Source organism: Hyperoodon ampullatus, assembly GCF_949752795.1.
Source record: "Hyperoodon ampullatus genome assembly, chromosome: 9".
Classification (NCBI taxonomy): Eukaryota; Metazoa; Chordata; class Mammalia; order Artiodactyla; family Ziphiidae; genus Hyperoodon; species Hyperoodon ampullatus.
In genome coordinates, this window is record NC_136922.1 from 105,814,716 (window position 1) to 105,834,664 (window position 19,949).

Genomic DNA, 19,949 nt, shown 5'->3' on the forward strand with positions numbered 1-19,949 from the left:
CCCCAGTCGATTTCGGGGGATTTGCCACAGTGAGTGCAGGACTTGAGTCACATTCCTGGAGTCGTGCTTCGGTGGCCGGTCAGCGGCCCAGAGACAGCAGGAAAGCTGATGGGGAGCCCAACCTCACCGTGCAGGGCGGACGGATGCACCCGAGGTCACCTCGGGCCCCGGGGCCCCCAGAAACGGAGGCGGGCCTGGCAGGGTCTCGCTGGGGCCAGCGGCTCCTCCAGTGCCACCAGGCGGCCTTGAACACCAGGCATTGGCCCTCAGGATGATTTCAGATCTGCCTTGTGCTAATTAGCAAGCTTCTGGTTCAGATGTCGAGAACGACTTAAGAGCTTTCTAAGCAGCTCTGATGGTACTGGGTCCTGATTAGGGCTCCCGCTCGCTCGGGTGCATGAGTGGCCATGGGACAGAGGAGACACTGAGCCTCGGGGCCTCTGAGGACGCAGCCCCGTTTTCATGTGAAAGGGTCCAGGGGAGAGCAGAGACCTGCACTGGGGCTCTTTAGGGACCACAGTGAAATCACCCACCCGGAGCCTGACTAACCCTGTGCTTCTTGCCTGGCGCCCGGCCTGGGGCCCAGCCCTCAGTGACAAAGGCTGCATTGTGAGGACGCCTGGCCACGACCCACTGTGCTGCCCCAGCTTGCCACTAACCCACAGACCTCACTGTCTGGACTTTGCCAGCGACCACACACACACACACACACACACACACACACACTCACACTCACACATATACACACCACATGAATGTACCAAACACACACAACAGCACACACACTCTCACATATATACACATGTGCACAACACACACACACAACACAAATATACACATCACACACACACATGCTCACATACACACACGCACAAACCACATACACCAGTATACATAGTACATACACACATGACACACCAGTATACACAGCACATACACACACACCACACACCCGTACACACACACACACCCCTTGCCTGCACTCCTGTCCCAGCAGAAGGCCAGCATGACAGTGGTGCAGTAGCTGTGGCCTCAGGAGGGGCGTTGCGTGTGTTGCCGTTTCTGAGGGCCCTGGGCCTGGCGCTGGCCGTCCCTCCTGCTCACGCTGTCCCCTCCAGAAGGAAAGTCACTTAGAAGCTTCTTCCTCACCCCTGTTAGCGCTAGTGAACGTTCAAAGGCCGTGTCCCCAGCTGCAAGGCCCGTCGGCAGCTCTGGCCGAGTCCCGGGTGAGAACACGCGCCGTGGGTGACTTGAGCTCACACGGTCGTGCCCCCAGAAGGGAAACAGGGAAGCCACGAGAACAAGAGAACCCACACCCCACCCAGCTAAGTGCTTGGGCAATACTCTGCGGGGTGCGGTGGACAGGCGGCCCCCGGAGACGCAGACAGGAAGGCCACCCAGGTGAGCCACAGGCTCTGCTCCGGAGCGAACCAGACAGAGGGAATTCCTTCAAACCAGGAGCCACCAGAAGGAGCAACACATGATGGGGACCAAGGCGGCAGCCTGGGAAACTGCGCCCAGGAAGGGCAGGACGAGTCAGGCCGTGTGGGGAGACCAACCAAGGGGGGACGTGGAAGGACTTTCCAAAGTTCCTCTCCCCGAGAACATGCCCCTCGGTGACCTCGTGCTCGGGGTGGTCCTGGGAGCTCAGTTTCCCCATCGCCCTCCGGGTGTACAGAGGTGTGGAGCTGGGCGTCACGGCCAGGGTCTCGGGCGCCCTCCGGGGAGGGCACTGCCAGCCCCTGGGGAAGCATCATCGGACCTGATGTCGGCTGGACCAGCCGCTGCTGCAAGCCACCTGCCAAGCCCTGGCCTGTCTTTCCAGGGATGGCGCCCCGGGGAGCCAGAGCGTGACTGAGAAGTTTGAGGTGAGCTGGGAGACGGTGATGGTGAGTAGTCACGGGGCCGTGGTGGTCAAGTGCGATGGCCGTGGCAGCGGCTTCCAAGGGACCAAGCTGCTGCACGAGGTGAAGCGGAGGCTGGGCTCCCTGGAGGAGAAGGACCAGATGGAGGCTGTGAGGTGAGGACCCCCGGAGGCACCCCTGGAACGGGGGGAGAGCGGGAGGGGGCGTCCGCAGCTCCTATCTGGGCTGCGCCGTGGTCCTCTCCAGATGCGTGTTTCTTGTCAACACACATTTCACCTGCGATTTGCTCGTACTTACAACGTCTTCGGGCAATTCCGCAGTGAATTCCTGCTAGTAATCTTCTCCCAGAGACTTGTATATTCGTTATCACATAGCTCGGCGGCCTGTCCGTTTCGCTGATTGAAACGGGGTGCAGAGACCGTGACGTGGGCGTGCTGTGGTTGTAGACCTTGGCCCCTGATCACGGGGGGAGAGCCGGGGGCATGAGAGAGAGAGGATGTGAGTGGGCTGGAGCCATGCAGCGGGTCACCGCGTTCCTGAGGAAGGACCCCCTGTGCTCCCAGGCGGCAAGTCAGAACCCCCGCTCAGCCCCGCTGATGGGCACGTTTTGTCCCTTGGTTTCTTCACATCCCTGTCACCGAGGCCACAGGACTGATAGAGTGTCACCGAGAACAGAAAGGGGACTGATACTCAAAGTTACTGATTGAATTTTATTGTTGCCCTGGAATAAGAGACATCAAGAACCTGTGCCTGACTAACTGGCCTGCAGGCGCGTCTGTAGAAATAGAGTTTTCACAGTTTCACGGCACAGCGGACCGTAGGGCCAAACGTGACTTTACCCGGGAGATGCAGCCAGACCCACAGACTCCGGTGCTCGGAGGGACAAGAAGGGCATGTCACACGATTGTCATCCTCATTGTGAATCGGGGTGTGCGAGGCTGGACGCTGGGCGTCTGGAATGGGCGGCATACAGCGCCCCGATGAATACGTGTTGACTGAAGGGCTGTAAGAAAGCTGGACACTGCCTCCCATGTGTCATCATGACTGTATGCTCTGCGGGTTTAAAAGATTTCACTTTACTGACTTTTCAGAACATTTTCTCTCCTGTTTTTAAAAAGATTGATGGCATGTGGTGTGCACTCAGTAAATAATTTCTAAGTGGATGAAACCATGAGTGCGTGAACAAATGGCCCACTCTCCTCAAGGGAGTCGTGAGCTGGTGAGGAGAGGCGACATGATCAGACCAGCGTGTGCTACAGGCAGAGAACAGGGGTAGGAGAGATGGCTGAGGACCCGAGTCTGGGAAGGCGCGCCCGTCAGGATGCTTTTGCCTGGAAGTTAACAAACAGCACAGACACAACGCGCACACACACACCCAGTGTGAAACGTGCTTTAAAACCACGACACTGTATTGGCGCTGGGAGTCCAGGGGGATGTCAGGCCTCAGCTTGGTTGCTCAGGGACCCGAGGGTGCCACTGAAGGCCCTGCTCTCTCGTCTCTCTGCTCAGCCAAGCACATGGCCTTGTGCTGAGCCTCTTCTCACGCTCACAGGACGGCTGCCAGAGCGCCGCCAGCAGGTTGAGCCACTTCCAGAAACCTCCAGGAAGGAAGGGAGGAGCCTCCCCAGGGGCACCCAACAAACCTCTCCTCTGTCTGCCTGAACCCAGAAGCATCACCCAGGAGCAGTGGGGGCAACCCCCCTGAGACCCGGTGGGCTGGGGACCGGTCCACCGCCCCAGGTGGAGGAAGGAAGGGTGGTGACAACACAGCCGGGAAAGGAGGAGAGGCAGCGGCGGCACGTGGGTCACAGGGACCCCTCTGGAGAAGCACGCGGGCCCAGGTCAGGCTCGAGGGGCGTGGCACCAGGCTGACCGCAGGGCCCCCTCCCTCAGAGCCCCCCTCTTTTCGTCCTTCCCCACCTGCCGCCCTGCTCTGACTCCTCCCAGGAAGCCCGGGGGCCTCGCGGGCCCCCCGAGGCCCTGGGGGAGGACGCGGCGTCCTTCAGACATCCTGCCAGCCTGGCTGGTGTGGCCGCCCCACTCTGAGCAGGGGACGAGAGGGCACAGGCTGTTTCACACTCATGGTGTTTCTAAAAATAAGGGATTGATCGGCCATCTGTTCAAAAACGGGGCAGAACCTGTTCCAGAACAACAGTAAATAATGTCAGCTCTTAAGCCACTGAGGCTTCCAGGAACAGGAACACAACCATCGCAAGCCTTACAGCCATCAGCAGCCACGCAGACCTTCTCCGGAAGCTGATTCCCTAGAGTCTCAAGCCATGGAAAACTCTACGAAGCTTTATTTAGGATCTGGGTCTGTATTTTCATTAGAAAGAAATAGCCCAGTCTGTTCAGTTTAAGAGACCTTGAGACCAGCCCCCCACCCTAGCTCCCCAAAGCTCCCCACCCCCGGGCAGTTGTCCCAACTTCCTCCATCACCTGGAGGAAGTGCTGGAGCCCAGGGGCTGTCCCCCGACCACAGCTGCCAAGCATGTCCCTCCCAGGCGAGGGCCACGCAAACGGGTGGACGGGTGGTCTGCGAGCAGAGGGGCACGGCCCTGCCTGGAGGGCTTCCAGGAGGAGGTGGCTTTCTGCCAAGACCCCACCTCAAAGGGTAGTGGGGATTGCCCAGGGAGTGCGGGTGCGCAGTCCACACCGACACAATGCTGTGAGCAACGGTCCCGGTAACAAAGGCGCATGAGGTCCAGGGCCCCCAGTAAGCCCAGTGTGGGCCGCGCTGGGGCCAGGGGACGCCTGGAGACGGGTGGGCTGAGACCCTCCCACACCCTCTTCCGGAGCCGCCGCCTGCCCTCCCAGCAGCAGAGGTCCCCCAGGGGAGTTTAGCAAGGAGGTGACAAGGCCACCTTTATTTTTCAGAACGTAATGCTGGTAGCGGTGTAGCAGGTTTTATGGGTCAGAGTCCTGGGAGGAAACATTCAAATGGGGTGATGTAAGGAGAGAGAAATAACGTACACGTCTTCAAAGGCATATGGCAGGGTTAGGAAGATCCAGGTGATCAGTGGGGGTACGCTGGGGCTGTCGGGGTCCCCGGGAGGGCAGGGGCAGCACCATGCCGTGGAGGAAGCATTCCTGCAGCAGGGGCAGCAAGATCTGTACGTGAACAGATACGGAGACGGACGTGGAGTGGGCGGCGAGTTCTGTGTCCCTCACGACGCCCTGCTGCCCCCCGCAGAGGGCAGGACACATGCTGACCACGTTCCTCCCGCGGGCCCCTCCTTGTTGCCCCATCAAGTCTCTGGCTCTGAGGCTCCCCGACTCTGAAGGTGCTGAGAGCAGCTGTGTGGTCCGTGACACCTGCATCAGCGTGGGTCCCCAGGAAGCGGTGCCAACACACACTTAGACGTGCAGAAGGTGTGTTTGTGCAGGACGCGGGGCCCAGAGCGCAGCAGGGGCAGAGCCGTCAGACTGCAGGGGCTCTGACACGGGAAAGGACTGGACACAGAGAGCGGGCTTCCCGTGGCAGCTGGGCTGCGAGCGTCTCTGCCAAGCTGAGGCGGGCCTCGGAGGACCCCATGCCGGTCACTGGCGGGGACAGCTTGAGACGGTGTGGACCCGCGGAAGGTTGGAAGGTGCGAGCACTGCTGCTCCCAGGGTGTCAGCCCACCTCCCCCAGACGCGCTTCTGGAGGCTGGAGCCTCCCCCGTCCTCACTCGGGGCCTCTGCAGACCCTGCCGTGGAGCCGAGCTCAGCGCCTGCTCCATCGAGAAGGACGCCGGGGCCTTGCCGTGCCTCAGAGCATCGCAGTGACAGAAGACGCGCCTACGCCTGGATCAGGCTGGCCCGCCTCAGGTCCCCACTGCTCTCCAGGCAACAGCCATCACACAGGAACTGCCTGCTGATGAGTGGAAATATAGCAAAAGATAATAAAAATATTTGATATTGGAGAAAACTTTTCCTTGGGAGACTCCTGAGTACTTTACAAATGAGGATCATGACCAAGGCCTGTGGTTTTTAGATCAGGAAGTGAATCGCCAGGTAGTTAAATGAAGGGATTGCCGGAGACCAGAGGCTGCCTGCGAATGTGGAAGTGGGGCTGAGAATAAAAATCCGATATATTTCATGAATAGGAATGGCGCCTGAGACCCCAGCCCCATGCCCTTCGAGGCTCACGTGGCTCGCGCCATGCTCCGTGGTCTCCCCAGACTCTGCTGCACAATCCCAGCAGTCGTGGTCTGGGCCTCGGGCCGTGGGGCAGAATCCTCATGGGGCCAGGCTGACCATTTCACCAGGTATTCCCAGACACACATCTGTGTATCAGGGATTTGGGTCATGAGAAGAGAATTCAGAAACTTGGAGAAACGTATTCAATAGTTCCACGTGTGTAGGCATGCCTGCCGTGCTTTGAAGGTCAACGTAGGTTGTGTGAGTGTGTGTGTGTGTATGTGCATGCGTCTGCACACATCTCCAACTCCTAAGCCTGGCAGACGTGACTTGAAGTCTGCCAGGCTATCTATGATACCTGCACAATGTTTTTAAAAAGCAAAAGTATTAAAGTGTTGTGTTAGTTTCCTAGGGCTGGAACGGCAAAATCAAGGTGTGGGCAGTGCTGCGCCCTCTCTAACCCCCCCAGGGCAGGGGCCCTTCCTCGCCCCTTCCAGCTCCCCATGGTCGCTGGCAGTCCTTGGCTTGTAGCTGCGTCCCTCCAATCCTGCATCTTCCACTGGCCGTGTCCTCCCCGGGTCTCTGTGTCTCTCCTCCTCTTATAAGGACACGAGTTACTCTAGTGTGACCTCATCTTAACTTACTAGTTACATCTTCAGTGGACCCTATTGACAAATACTGTCCCATACCGAGGTTTGGGGGATTAGAAATTGAACACATTTTGCAGAATTCAGCCCATAACAAAGGCTTAAATGATCCACACAAATTCCCTTGCCCTTCGCCCAGCAACCCCCACCCCGCTTCCCGGAGACGGCCACCCTCAACCGCGCCACCTCCTTCATCAGGTGTCGCCTCGTCTCTTCTGAGCACAGTTGCCATCACGTCACAATTTCTCGTCACATGACTTCCTGTTGGCGCAGGTGAGGATTTAGCGGCTCTGCACCGTCGTCTTCCCAGAACTGTTACCTCAACTGCCTGCTTAGAGCAGCAGTCTGAGGCACAGGCTCACTGCGTAAGTGGTGCTGACCTCAGACCCTGGTGGTCTCTTCGTGCCCTACTTCCCTACATCACTTAATTTTTCCTGAAGTGTCGCTTTGTCTTTCATTTGGGTAACTTTCTGTGTGTTGGTACCTGCTCATAATATTTCCAGTTGTTCCTGCATGCCACTCGGGCTCCTATGAGTATTCTTCCCAGATGCTCAAACATGCTAGTAATCTATCAGTTCCAACGTTCTTTTCTTGGGCTGTAGTCCCCTTTCTTCTGGTCCACTTGGACCAGGTGTCTATAGGGTCACTTTTGAGGCCCTTTTCACAACCCTCCTGTGTTGGGTCCTTTGCACACACCCTGGGTCATGGGCCAAAGAGCAACAGATACATGTCTCCCTTTTTATTTACTTTTTCCTTCATATATCTAGAAAACATCTCAAAATGTCTTTATTCTATTCCCACATTTGAAATTATTGTTTATCTAGATATAAAATCTACAAAGAAAATCATTTCTATCTAGAAGGCCCTGGAATCATCCACCACGTGTTGCTGGTGAGAAAAACGATGTCATTCTATTTGCTGATCCTTGTAGATGGCCTGCTTCTTTCTCCTTTTCAGAAGAAGGATGTCTTTAATCCTGGTATCCTGAAATTTCAGCCATTGGTGTGGGACTTTTCAATCTGGGGAATAATTGTTCTTCAGCCTTGGAAAGTTTTTACTATAATGTGTTGATAATTTCTCTTTTCTCTGTTGTTTTCTTTCTGGAACTTTTATTGTACTATTTTGGTGCTTCCAGTTTATTCTCATCATACCTTTTCTCTCCTGTAGCCCAGCCTTTCTGGTGAACGTTTATTTTCAGGCATGACACTTCAAAATCCCTAGCCTTCTCTCTTCATCCAAGAGCATACTATTCTTGTCTAATTGGTTCAATATTTTTTGTCTTTCTAGATATATTAGGACAATTTTCTTCTGTTCAGTAAATTATCTCTGTTCCCTCTGGATTCCTGAGTTTTTCTGGTTTTTTTTGTTGTTTGGGTTTGGGTTTGGACTCTCTCTTCTGGAAGATTCTTTACATTTCTGATGAAACCTGGCTGCCTCTTCATTCTTAAGAGAGGCACTAACCGGGGTGCCAGTTCTGTGTGCAGATTGTGAGCTGTTGGCAGGTGGGTTTTACCGAGGGTGGTGGAGGGCATCCAGCTCTTCACTGGAGAGACCCACACCCCTTGATATGGTGTGTATCCTCTCCAGGGGCCATCAGCTTCTCCAGCCTGGGCATCACATTCCCGAGTACCTGCATCTGGGAGAGGCCGAGGGAGCCCCATGTAGGATGCAGACTTGGAGTTGGCTTGCTTGTTGCGATCCTGCACCTCACCCCGCACTGAGCCTGGTGTCCCAGCGTCTGGAGCCTGTTCTGTTTCTCCCCAGAAAGTTTCAGTGATGTGTCTGAAGGTCCCACAGCCCCTTAGTAGCTGAGCAGGAATTGGACACAAGATACCCTGACTCTGAGTGGAAGCTTCTGACAATAAGGCACTGAGGCTTACAGATGACACACGCTCAAGGGATGGATGGGGACGAGGGGTGCGGGGAGGAGGACGGGAAGGTAGTGGGGCCAGTTTTCTTGTTCTCACTAGTATTCTGAAATGGAATCAAACAGATCCATTCACAGGATGAACACGCATGAATCATCAATTTTCCACAAATACTCTGGGGAAACTCGTTATATTAAAATAAACAGTAATACACAGTTGGCTCTCGTTATCCCTGGGGAGTGGTTCCAGGACCCACGTGGGTAGCACAGTCCTCGGATGCCCAAGCCCCTTCTGTAAGATGGTGGAGCATATGCACATAACCATCACACATCCTCCTGTGTACTTAAGATACACACATCTCTCAATCCCCCCTACATGTAAATGCTATGTAGACAGTTGTAAGTACAATGTAAATGCTGTGTAAATAGTTACCAAGGTGAGGCAAATTCAAGTTTTGCTTTTTGGAATTTTCTGGATTTTTTTTTCAATGTTTTCAATATGCAGTTGGTTGGATCTGTGGGTGTGGAACCTGTGGATACAGAGGGCTGACTGTAATAAAAGTACAAAACTCACCTGAATTTGTATCATCATGAGAGTCAGGACAATTGCTGCTCTGTGCTGGGCACTCCCTCTTGCCCCTCCCACCCTTGGGAACGGGGTCCGTTTGCTTCCAACATCGTAATAGAAGCGCTGCTGCAACCAGGAAGGGCAGGCCGGGTCCCAGGACGTGGGCGTCCTTGGAGAGTTGGCTGGAGAAGGATAGGGCGCTCTCAGGGCCCAGGACCCGGAGGTTTACAGTCCCCCCGGCTGAGAAGGGCGGTCAGAGGGCACGGGGTGGCTCCAGACAGCAGACGCAAGAAAATAATCACCAGGCAATACCCAGACTGGGGTGACAGGAAGCTGGGGGAAGGAGGCTCCGCGGTGGTGACAGATGGAGAGAGGCAGCAGGAAGGCTCAGAAAGAAGCCAGTCACTGGCCAGCAGGTGGCAGGACTCCTGCTGCCCAGTGAGGGTCCAGAACCCAGAAAGATTCCAGCCACTCGGGGGGGAAACAAGGGACCACGGGGAGAGCAGTGAGATGTGGGCAGGGACAAGGCAGGACCGGGCAGTGCCAGCCTGGTTGCCGGGCTGGTGGCATCCAAGGCAGAGCTCTGGCAGGAGTGATTCTGCCACTAAACAGGTCCAAGACAGGGACCCCTCCCAGGAGTTGGGGACAGAGGACCCTGCAGATGAAGGGGGACCAGTGCCCTGACTCGAAGCCGACTAGCACCTGGAGAGCCTTTTCTCCCTGCTGATCCCGGAGGACCCTCCCAGAGCCTGGTGGCTGGGAGTCACGACGTGGTCCAAGTGAGGGAGACGGGGACCCAGGCGGGCCTGTGAGTCTCCAGAACAGCCTCTGCCACTTCGCGTTCCTGGTTCTCAACCAGCAAGCTTTACACGCCTGGCCGCCCCACAGTGATGGCAGGGGCGCTTTGAGTTTTGCGTAAAGTAAAAGCAGTGACCAATGATATTAGAATTCCAATATTTCCTTTGATTAAAGTAGGGGTTTTCATCCTTGAAATGGTTGGAGAACACGGCTCTAGACCCCAGGGTTGCACGACTCAGCCGTGGCGCGCACTAACTCCCCTGTGTCCTTGACCTTGCAGGGTGATGCTGACGGAGCAGTACATCGACAGGACGCGCGTGGCCGTGTTTGGGAAGGTGAGAGGTTGCTGGCCCCTGTGTGCACAACCCCTGCTCAGGCCCTGACCTGCACCACCCCCAGGCCTGACCCTGATCCACTGGGAACATCTCTGCTCCGGCCGCCTGCGAGCCTTTTGGGTTTTTTTAACATCTTTATTGGAGTATAATTGTTTTACAATGTTGTGTTAGTTGCTGCTGTCTAACAAAGTGAATCAGCTATACATATACATATATCCCCATATCTCCTCCCTCTTACGTCTCCCTCCCACCCTCCCTATCCCACCCCTCTAGGTGGTCACAAAGCACCGAGCTGATCTCCCTGTGCTATGCGGCTGCTTCCCACTAGCTAGCTATTTCACATTTGGTAGTGTTTATATGTCCATGCCTCTCTCTCACTTCATCCCAGCTTGCCCTTCCCTGTCCCCGTGTCCTCAAGTCCATTCTCTACGTCTGCATCTTTATTCCTGTCCTGCCCCTAGGTTCTTCAGAACCTTTTTTTTTTTTTTAAGATTCCGTATATATGTGTGAGCACACGGTATTTGTCTTTCTCTTTCTGACTTACTTCACTCTGTAGGACAGACTCTGGGTCCGTCCACCTCACTACAAGTAACTCAAGATGTTCAGTGGTCCCAGCACAGGGAGCCCCCATCTGAGCAGCTCATGTATCAATGTTGCTTTTCACACCATCTGGAAGGAAAGATAAAAAGAAGCCAGATCCTTGTGGGAGTGCTTTGTGAGCCTCCTAATTACTTTTCAGACAAGCCTGCCATGGCTCTCGGGGTGGTACCCCAGGAAAGAAGTGGGGCAGGAGTCTTTATTTCTGTATGTCTTTCTGTGCAGTAGCCACGTTAATTTATCAGGTTCACTTACGTGGTACGGAGGGGGTGGGGAGGTTCGTGCACTGAACTGTCAAACCAGAGAAGCTTCCACGGGGTGGCCCACATCCGAGGGCCATAGCCGGGTGTGGTGGGGTCATGGCTGGGAGTTGGGTCCCTGGAGGACCACCTCCTATCGCCTTGGCCCCCTCCCCCGTTGTTAGGTGGCCTGGACCCGCGGGCTCTTGGTCTCAAGGCAGGAGCACAGAGAGATAGACACAGACCCGTCTTCCCTCTGAGGGAACAGGCCCTGCAGAGGGGCCTCGCAGTGAACCCATGGCAGGTGGAGGTTTGAACAGGTAACTGGAGAGATACCTGTTACGTCATCACCTCTGAGCCCAGGGTTTCGAGGGAGCCGTGTGCATCTGAGACAAGGCATTGCCCTGTGGAGGTCCCAGCACACGTGCTGTGTATCCCACACCCGCACGGGAGGTGCAGCAGCAAAGGGGGAGCCCAGGGGACGGATCGGAGCCTGGACGCCGAGTCCTAGGGCTCATTCTGTGCTGGCGGAGGCCACTCCCAGCCTGCGAAACTCAGAGCCAATTGGATCACTTGCAGCGTAACTTGGGGCGTCAGCTCTTACCTCCCATCCCCACGGGAAAATGACTGCCCCACAGACTGACCACGGCTCAGGGCAGGGCGCCCGGGCCCAGGTCAGCCTCTGTCCGGTCTCGGCTCTTCCCCAAACGCCCTCTGCTCCTGGGAGCTTGGCCTCCCTCCTCTGGCTGCCTTCCACGCAGGCACCTGAACATGGCCCCCACGCCTGGACCTTTCAAAGGTCACTGCGGACGCAGACACAGGAGTCAGGGAGCCGTGAAGAGGCTCTCTGGACAAGTGGGAGACTCAGCTGCCTGGGCGTCGTGTGCTGTGTGGACGGGGGCCCACGCGTCCTTCAGAACGCAGCCCACACCGCCGTCCCTGAGACAGGCCGAGGATGTGTGTGGTGCTCTTTGCTGGTCACCGCCCTTATCCACTCTGCCTGCTGGGTCCCCGCCTCTTTGAGTGGCGCCTCAGATACAGGGTCGTGGACTCTGTGATTGCATCCCCTCCAAGGCAATAAGCCATCGATTCCTTTAGCTGACGGGCATTCGGCAGTTTCAGGTTCACAGCACGCTTGAGAGAATCCCCCCTGCTCCCCCAGCATGCACGGGCTCCCCCACTGTCAAACCGCACCATTTGGTACCTTTGTTACGGTTGACAAACCTGCACTGACACGTCATCATCACCCAGAACCCAGAGTTTACATCAGGGATCCCTCTTGAGGCGGTACCTTCTGTGGGTTTGGACAAATGTGTGATGGCACGTCTCCATCATTACGGGATCGCACAGAGCAGTCGCTCTGCCCTGAAGGTCCTCTGAACGCCACCTCTTCACCCCTCTCTCTCCTCCCCCAGCAGCCTCTCCTCTTTTTACCGTCTCCACGGCTGTGCCTTTTCCAGAGTGTCACAGAGTCAGAATCACATAGTGTGGAGCCTTCTCAGATGGCTTCTCTCACTTAGCATTTAAGGTTCCTCCAGATCTTCCCGCAGCGTCATAGCTCCTCTCTTTTTAGCACCGGATAATCCACTGCCTGGATGCACCACAGTTCATCCACTTGCCTACTAAAGGGCATCTTGGTTGCTTCCAAGTTTCGACAATTACGAACAAAGATGTTCTGGTCATCCATGTGCAGGTTTTTGTGTGGATATAAGTTTTCAGCTTCTTAGAGTAAATACCAAGGAGTGCAGTCACGGGATCATATGGTGAGCAGGTATTTAGTTTTGTAAGAAACCACTAAACTGTCTCCATAGCGTTTGTACCATGTTGCATTCCCACCAGCAATGAATGAGAGTTCCTGTTGCTCTACATCCCCACCAGCATTTGATGTTGTCAGTCAACACATTTTAAAAAACAAACTGCAGAATGACTGGTAAGGCTTGGAGATTCCATTGACCATGAATATTATTTGCCAGAAACCAAAAAGACTGTTATTGTTGTTAAGATATTCCTGTTCCTCTGAAGGAGCACTATTAAAATGTAACAAACTTAAATATATTGATCAAAAACAGTTAATTCTGCAGTGAGTTTGGCATGTGGTATGTGGGTTCTACACACGCCACCCTCTCACCTCAGCACACGCACTCACACTCGCCCATACCTTTGACAGTCCCTGTGCCACACCCTGGTTTTCTGGGCCTTCACGCCTCTCCCTGCCCGCCTGTGCTCAGCAAGACATCACATCTGTGTCCCCCTTCCCTTTGGGTCTTGCTGGAAACAGGCACATCTGGACCAGCCAGCACCCACGGCAGATACAGTGTGATGCTTTGCTCTTTCTGGAAGGCTCACATTGAAATCGGGGTCTTTCATGTTAGCCCCAAATAAGGGCAGTACAGGAAATGAAGGACTGACCCACGTACACAACACGTGCGGACGTCTGTCCCTGGCAGACCCCTGAGCTGAGCATCCTGGCAACCAGTGCTGGAGCCCTTTGACATTGGCTCCTCATGGGCCCGCCCTCAGAATCACAGAAAGCAGGTTGGCTCTGTCTGTAGGCAAGGGAGAGGCACAGGGAGCACTGCGTTCGAGCGCTGGACAGCCGTCCCACAGTACACGCCGCACTCCAGTCCCCAGCCACCCCCCACGGTCCCCGCCACGTCTCATCCTCGTGTCACTCGAACACGAGGCCCAGGAGGGGGATACTTGCCTCGCGTTATATTTAGCTGGAAAGGCATTTGCTTTCATCTTTTTACCTCCCTTATAATTTTTCAACGTTAAATTTTTTTTAAAAAACGAACTAGGTGGGGCTTCCCTGGTGGCGCAGTGGTTGAGAGTCCGCCTGCCAATGCAGGCGACACAGGTTCGTGCCCTGGTCCGGGAGGATCCCACGTGCCGCGGAGCGGCTGGGCCCGTGAGCCATGGCTGCTGGGCCTGCGCGTCCGGAGCCTGTGCTCCGCAGCGGGAGAGGCCCCAACAGTGAGAGGCCTGCGTACCGCAAAAAAAAAAACAACACGAACTAGGTGACAGTGGTTGCTTGAGCCAGTGACCTCGTTGTCTGAGGCTGTGTTCACGGGTGAGTTATTGACTTTGCTCCTGCGCTTCTCTCTGCCTTCCGCTCGTTCCCAGGATTACGGTGGGTACCTGAGCACTTACCTCCTCCCAGCGAAGGGCGAGAATCAAGGCCCGGTTTTCACCTGTGGCTCCGCGCTCTCCCCGATAACAGACTTCAAGCTCTACGGTAGGGACCCCGTCCGGAGGGGCGCCGGTCCCACCCAGCCCCCGCCCCCAGGCCTCCCTCCTTCGGCGCCCAGTCTGATAACCCGCAGGGTGGCGAGGCCGCGGTGGAACCTCACAGGGCCCGGGGGAGGGGGGAAGGGGGTTCACGCCACGTGCTCGGCAAGTGGTCAACCCACCGCTGCCCCTCGGTCGCGTTCGCGACGCCCGAGACCAGGAGCCAGAACACGCCCAGCGCCTGTGCTCGTGCTTGCAGTGATGCGAGTGGCGCGAGCAGAACGGAAGGGGGCTCCGGGCCTCTCCGCCCTTCCTCTCTGACCCCGGAGTGCGGCGGGGGCCCTGCGCCGGGTCTCTGTCCGGGCGCGGGGTGTCGGGGGGCGGGTGAAGGGCTGGGGGAGCTGCTGCCCAGGGGCCTGAGTGGCTCTGACCCGCCCTCCGCCCACTCTCCGCCCCGGCACCTGCCAGCTCCTTTCTGCGACCGGACTCCCAGTGTGGCGGGCAGACCCCGCCTGCAGCCGCACGGACATGGCTCTGTGGGCACTGCTGGGGGGGTCCTCCCTCTGGTCAGCCAGTCTCTCTTCTCTGAATGTGAAGGGCTTTGTGACGTCACCCTGTTTTTAAATGTCGGCGAGGCCCTCTCTGTGGGCTCTGGGAGCTGGCATTCGGGGCAGGGCGGCAGGGAGTCTCGGCCGTCGGCCCCAACTGCCGGCACCGAGCCAGGCTGACGGGGAATCCGGGGGCTCCTGGTTGCTGGTGTGTGGAGTCCTGCTGGGGACCTGAGGTCCCTTCCGGGCAGAGGAACCAGCATCACTCCACGGCCGCACCCTCCCGCGCCCCAGCTCGGTACCCGTGGACCGCGCAGAGCCGTCCAGGGACACCGGCGTGTCTGCAGCTCACCGGCTCTGGCAGCCGAAAGGCTCACGGCAGATGTGCTGATTCTTGCAAGTGCTCAATGCACATTCCAACTCAAAATCATACAGGGACTCCCCTGATTCCAAATTTTAATAATTTAAAATTATTGTCTCATGGGAATCCGTGTAACATATTCTCTGTTTTTCAAATTCAGTGAGACTTTCTCGGGGTTTTTAATCAAGCTATTTCAAATCTGCCTGAGTTGAGCGCACACAAATGCGCCCAACCCCGCGCCTCGATGTGTCACTGTCCCTGGGACGGCGGAGAGCCCACGTGGTCTCCTGGACTGAACTAAGGGGTCCCTGCACCTGTAGAAGGAGCTCGGTGCCCTGGACTCCCGGACTTCCTGATGGGGCGGCCTGGGTCCTCACGAGACCCTGGACCTGAGCCAGGGGGGCAGGCAGAGCAGAGGCAGCCGACACTTCCTGAAAATAAGGGAATCCTGATGCAAGTTGGCTCTTCGAATCCGTTCCCCCTTCTGGGCGCTGAAATGAAGTGGGGGCGGGGTGTGAATCCTGTTTATTTCGGAATCAGATCAGTTCGGTTTCCCTCGTGCTGCAGTCCCACCACCAACGCTAGCAGGTGTAAATGTCACTGTGGCGCCGGCTGAGTTACCCCGTAAAGACCCACGAGGCTTAAGTGCTTCTTCAGAAGCAGATGTTCCCCGGGCAAATGGAAGGGAGTCCGGCCCCTAGCCCCGTCCCCAGGGCGGCCCCCGGAGCCCAAAGGGGCCCCGAGGCCAAGGGCTAACGCTCTTCTCTGCTTGTGTGCAGCGTCTGCATTTTCCGAGAGGTACTTGGGCCTCCACGGACTTGACAACAGAGCGTATGAGGTGTGTTTGGGTTAGGGTTAGGGTTTGGGCAGGGCCACCACTTGGCAAAAACGAGGAACCCTGCGGCCATGCTTCTCCGAACCGCTCCCTCCCTCCTCCCCTCCAGGCCCCGCCCCCTCTTAACCCCCGCCGGCCTGTGTTCCCTCCCTCCCGTGTCAAAGCTCATTCACCCGGGTGACGTGACCTCTCCGAGATCGGTCTGGTTGCCCATTCTGGAACCGGCGGGACAAGGCGGAAGGTGGGGAAGGGCTTAGGACGGGGGAGTCTGTCCCAGGGCCCGTAGGCTCGGGTGTGGATGGCCGCTGGCCCCCTGCTCCCGGGAGAAGCAGCCCTTGATGGGGGAGCCGGAAGCTCCTCGGACGCCGCCTCCTGGTCTTCACTGCTCAGGCGGCTGAGCGTGGGCATCACGCATGCATCTCCTCACTGGCACCGAGGAGGCCAGAGAGCTGCTGCAGGCCAGGCTGTGGCTTCAGAGCTGCAACCCGGGCACAGACAGCGGGACGCTCTGGCCAGGGCAGCACCTCCCAGTGGCATCAGTTGAATGAAGGCCCCAGGCCACCTGCAGGGGGAGGAGACCCTTTCTGCCTGCTTCCTGGATCTTCTCCGGCCCCCTTCCTCTTTGAAGGGGGTTGAGGCTGGGAAAGCCCAGGCCCCTGAGGACCTGCGCCCGGCACACTGCATGGCCCACGCCCTCCTCCTCACGGCGGGCGCTGACCCTCTCGCCTACGTGCAGATGGCCAAGGTGGCGCACCGGGTGTCCGCGCTGGAAGGACAGCGGTTCCTCCTCATCCACGCGACCGCCGACGGTGAGCCCCCGACACTGACCGCGGCGCTCGGCGAAAGCATCGCCCTCCCTGGGGTTACGGGTTTTGACACTTTGCTCTTTTCTTCTTTAAACAGAAAAAATCCATTTCCAGCACACCGCAGAACTCATCACGCAGCTCATTAAGGGAAAGGCTAATTACAGCTTACAGGTACCGTGCTGCACGCCTGCCCTGCCTCCCACCACACATGCCTTTCCACGGAGGAGGAGCTGAGTGGCCACGCATGACTGCAAACACTCCTCTGTCACGGCCGTCAGAGATGCTCGGGGACACATCAGATCAGACAGATGGGCGGTGCTTTCTTTTTCTGCCGATTGATGGCAGCTCGGTTCTGCACTCAGGCTGTGTTTAAGCCCCTTTAGGCTCCACCACCGCCCCCCACCCCTGCTCCCTCCCCGGGGGATGAGCAAAGGCCGGGCAGCAGCCACACCCCCATGCTCGCTGAAGAGGGGGCTGCTGTCCCACACCGATGAGCGCAGCCTTGGCTTCACTAGCCTCCCCCCGGAAAGCACACACCTGCTAAATACTGGCTGGATGTTCCAGAACCTTCTGTGGTGCAGCAGTAGTTAAAGAGCACTGTCCTTCCCAAGAACCCGACTCACAGCCTTGACCTCGCTGGCATCAAGTGCTGACCCACCGGCTCTAGTGTAGGTGCTTTCCAGCGATGCATGATGCTGCTTCTGGAAACTTCTCCCATCTCCTTCCCACCCTCTGGTTCACTTGGTGAGACAGGTATGACCCCGGTGGTCTTCTCGGGTCCAGGATAAACGGGAGACTTCCTCAACCAGGGCCCCATCCCTCGGAGCAAGGCAGCGCTGCCTGCGTCTGTCTCCCAGCCAGCCCTGGCTTTGCTGCGTGGCTGTCTCGTACAGGGCCAGTGTGCGCTGGCCGGTCGGGGGAGCGCTTCCCGCAGGGAGGGAGGCCGGCTTGCATGCTGATGAACGCGGAGGAAGGGGCTTAGTTCACGTGACACTGGCGTTCCTTCTGAGAATGCTCAGGTCACAGTACAACGCTAAGTACGTCATATGCACGCGATGCAGCCGCGGTAGGTCCGATGGCAGAGCTCTGCCTGCCGGTGTGGACCACTCCCCAGATACAGGCGAAGTGAAGTCAGCAAGGTGCTGGGCGATACCCACCCCAGGTCCCACTGGACACTGTGCAGGCACGGCGAGTGTCTGAGATACTCGATGAGCTTGTAAAGGTGACAACCCCAGGTGAGGGCTCCAGGCGACCAGGACCTGGGTAGGAGGAGACATACTTCCTGCTCGGTAACCCTTTGTACTATTTGATGTTTAAGGTATACATATAATAGCTCAATGACCACCTTCATAAATACAAAAATAAAGGTGAGTGTCATCATCTGAAGACATAAGAGGAAGACGGTTCAAAATGCAGGAAGCAGCCTGGTGTCATGGAAAGAACACGGGCTTTGGGGCCGAGTAGATGTGGCTTTGAATCCCAGCAGGGACCGGGCCCTTCGTGTGGAAGTGGTGCAGTGCCCCTGGGTACTCGGTGTCATCACATTTGGGGATGGAATGATTAGCTGCCGTCTTTTCAGCCCTGCCTATGTCCCCGGCCTTGTTCTAAGCATTTCAGAGGTGTTCCATCATTCAATTCTCACATAGCTCCATGAGCTAGATTTTATGATGAGGTCATCTGCATTCGGCGCCGGGGTCCGGGAAAGCCCCCTGTGCACAGCGCACGGTGTGTCAAACGCAGGTGCCCGTGGGAGCGAAGGTTTCCCCACACTCACCAAGGTTATAGAGGCAGCACGGAATTCTTCCCATGTCTTTGGGAGTCCTGATGCCTGGAGGCCTGGGCCACTCGCTGCCTCTGTGGTCCCCAAGCCTGGATCCCTGTCGCAAATTCAAACAAGCAGAGCAAGCGAGGCATTCAGAGTCTGTTAAACGAAGTGTTTTCTGATTCTGTCCCTGATTTGCTGAGGGCACCCTCCACCTGGCAAAGCCGCGAGGAGAAGCAGCCCTGAAATGCCCTCCAGGCTGAGCTTCCGGCTGCGCGGAGCCTGGGCTGTGGGGCTCGGAGTCTCAGCGGCGCCCCAACCCACGTGGAGGGCGGCCATGGGGGTAACTCCTCACGCCTCTCTTGCAGATATACCCGGACGAGGGCCACTACTTCAGCAGCGCCCCCCTGCAGCAGCACCTGTACCGAGCCCTCATCAGCTTCTTCGTGGAGTGCTTCAGGATCCAGGACAAACTCCCAACAGTAGCAGCGAAAGAGGACGAGGAGGAGGACTGACCGAGCCAGCCCGGAGCACAGCCTGGCGCCTCCTGGAACAGTGGTCACCGACTGGGGAACCCCGCCTCGCTCTCCCTCGGGCCTGGGCTGGGGGCGGGAAGCGCCACCTTCCCAGCATGTGTGTTTCTGGTCCTGAAGGCAGTTTTGCTCCAGAAACAAGCTCCTCCCCGGGTGGAGATGCATCGTCGCTCACAAGGGCTTCCACGGAGCCTGGAACCATCGCCACCCTGGAGTGATGGGTACCTCCCCGCGACCCCTCCCCGAGGAACAAAGCAAAGGATAGATGGCAGTGCAGAAGCTGGCCCTGGAATTCGAGCTCACGAGCGGTAGTGTTTAGGCCCGGCCTCTGCTCGGGTACCGCTTCCAGTCCAGAGCATCATACCCCGTGTGATGTCACCGCGCCATGGACCAACTAGAGCACAATTATTTTCCCAGTACTTGTCCATAGATTGGCTTGCTCCTTTCTGTAATTAGGAGATTCTGCATTTTAAGGGGCTGTACGAAGTGTTACTGTAGCTACGCTAATGGTTAACCTTATGGAATTAATTCGTATTTTTCTATGGTTTTTACCTGACACTGTCTCTGGTCATGGGGTTGCTTTGCTGTGCTTTTTTTTTTTTTTTTTGCTTTGTTTCGCTTTGTTTCGTTCAGTCAGTATGTAGGCTTTGCACTTGCTTGGATAAAGAAGCAGATCAGAAGTAACTGCTCTCTCCTCAACGTCATCTTTAGACTTTGTGGAGACATTTCAGAACGCTGAGAGGGAACAAAACATCCAGTTCTCTTCACTAAAAGAAGTCATAAAGAAAACCTATCTCCCACCAAGCTGCATTAGGATCTGGCTTAGATTCGCATTGTC

The 19,949-nt window shown here is 56.6% G+C and overlaps 1 protein-coding gene across 5 annotated transcripts in view; it reads left to right on the forward strand.

Moving 5' to 3' along the window:
* DPP6 (dipeptidyl peptidase like 6) overlaps window positions 1-19,093 on the forward strand; it is a gene marked incomplete at both ends in the record, with an annotated part of 1,060,012 nt that extends 1,040,919 nt beyond the window's left edge. For all 5 annotated transcript variants that reach the window (XM_079711771.1, XM_079711773.1, XM_079711770.1 and 2 more), the window contains 7 exons: window positions 1,826-2,020; window positions 10,148-10,202; window positions 14,162-14,273; window positions 15,955-16,013; window positions 16,747-16,819; window positions 16,914-16,987; window positions 18,947-19,093. In XM_079711771.1, coding sequence (XP_079567897.1) covers window positions 1,826-2,020; window positions 10,148-10,202; window positions 14,162-14,273; window positions 15,955-16,013; window positions 16,747-16,819; window positions 16,914-16,987; window positions 18,947-19,093 — 715 coding nt within the window. The remainder of the gene's footprint in view (window positions 1-1,825; window positions 2,021-10,147; window positions 10,203-14,161; window positions 14,274-15,954; window positions 16,014-16,746; window positions 16,820-16,913; window positions 16,988-18,946) is intronic.
* Between the last annotated feature and the right edge of the window lie 856 nt (window positions 19,094-19,949).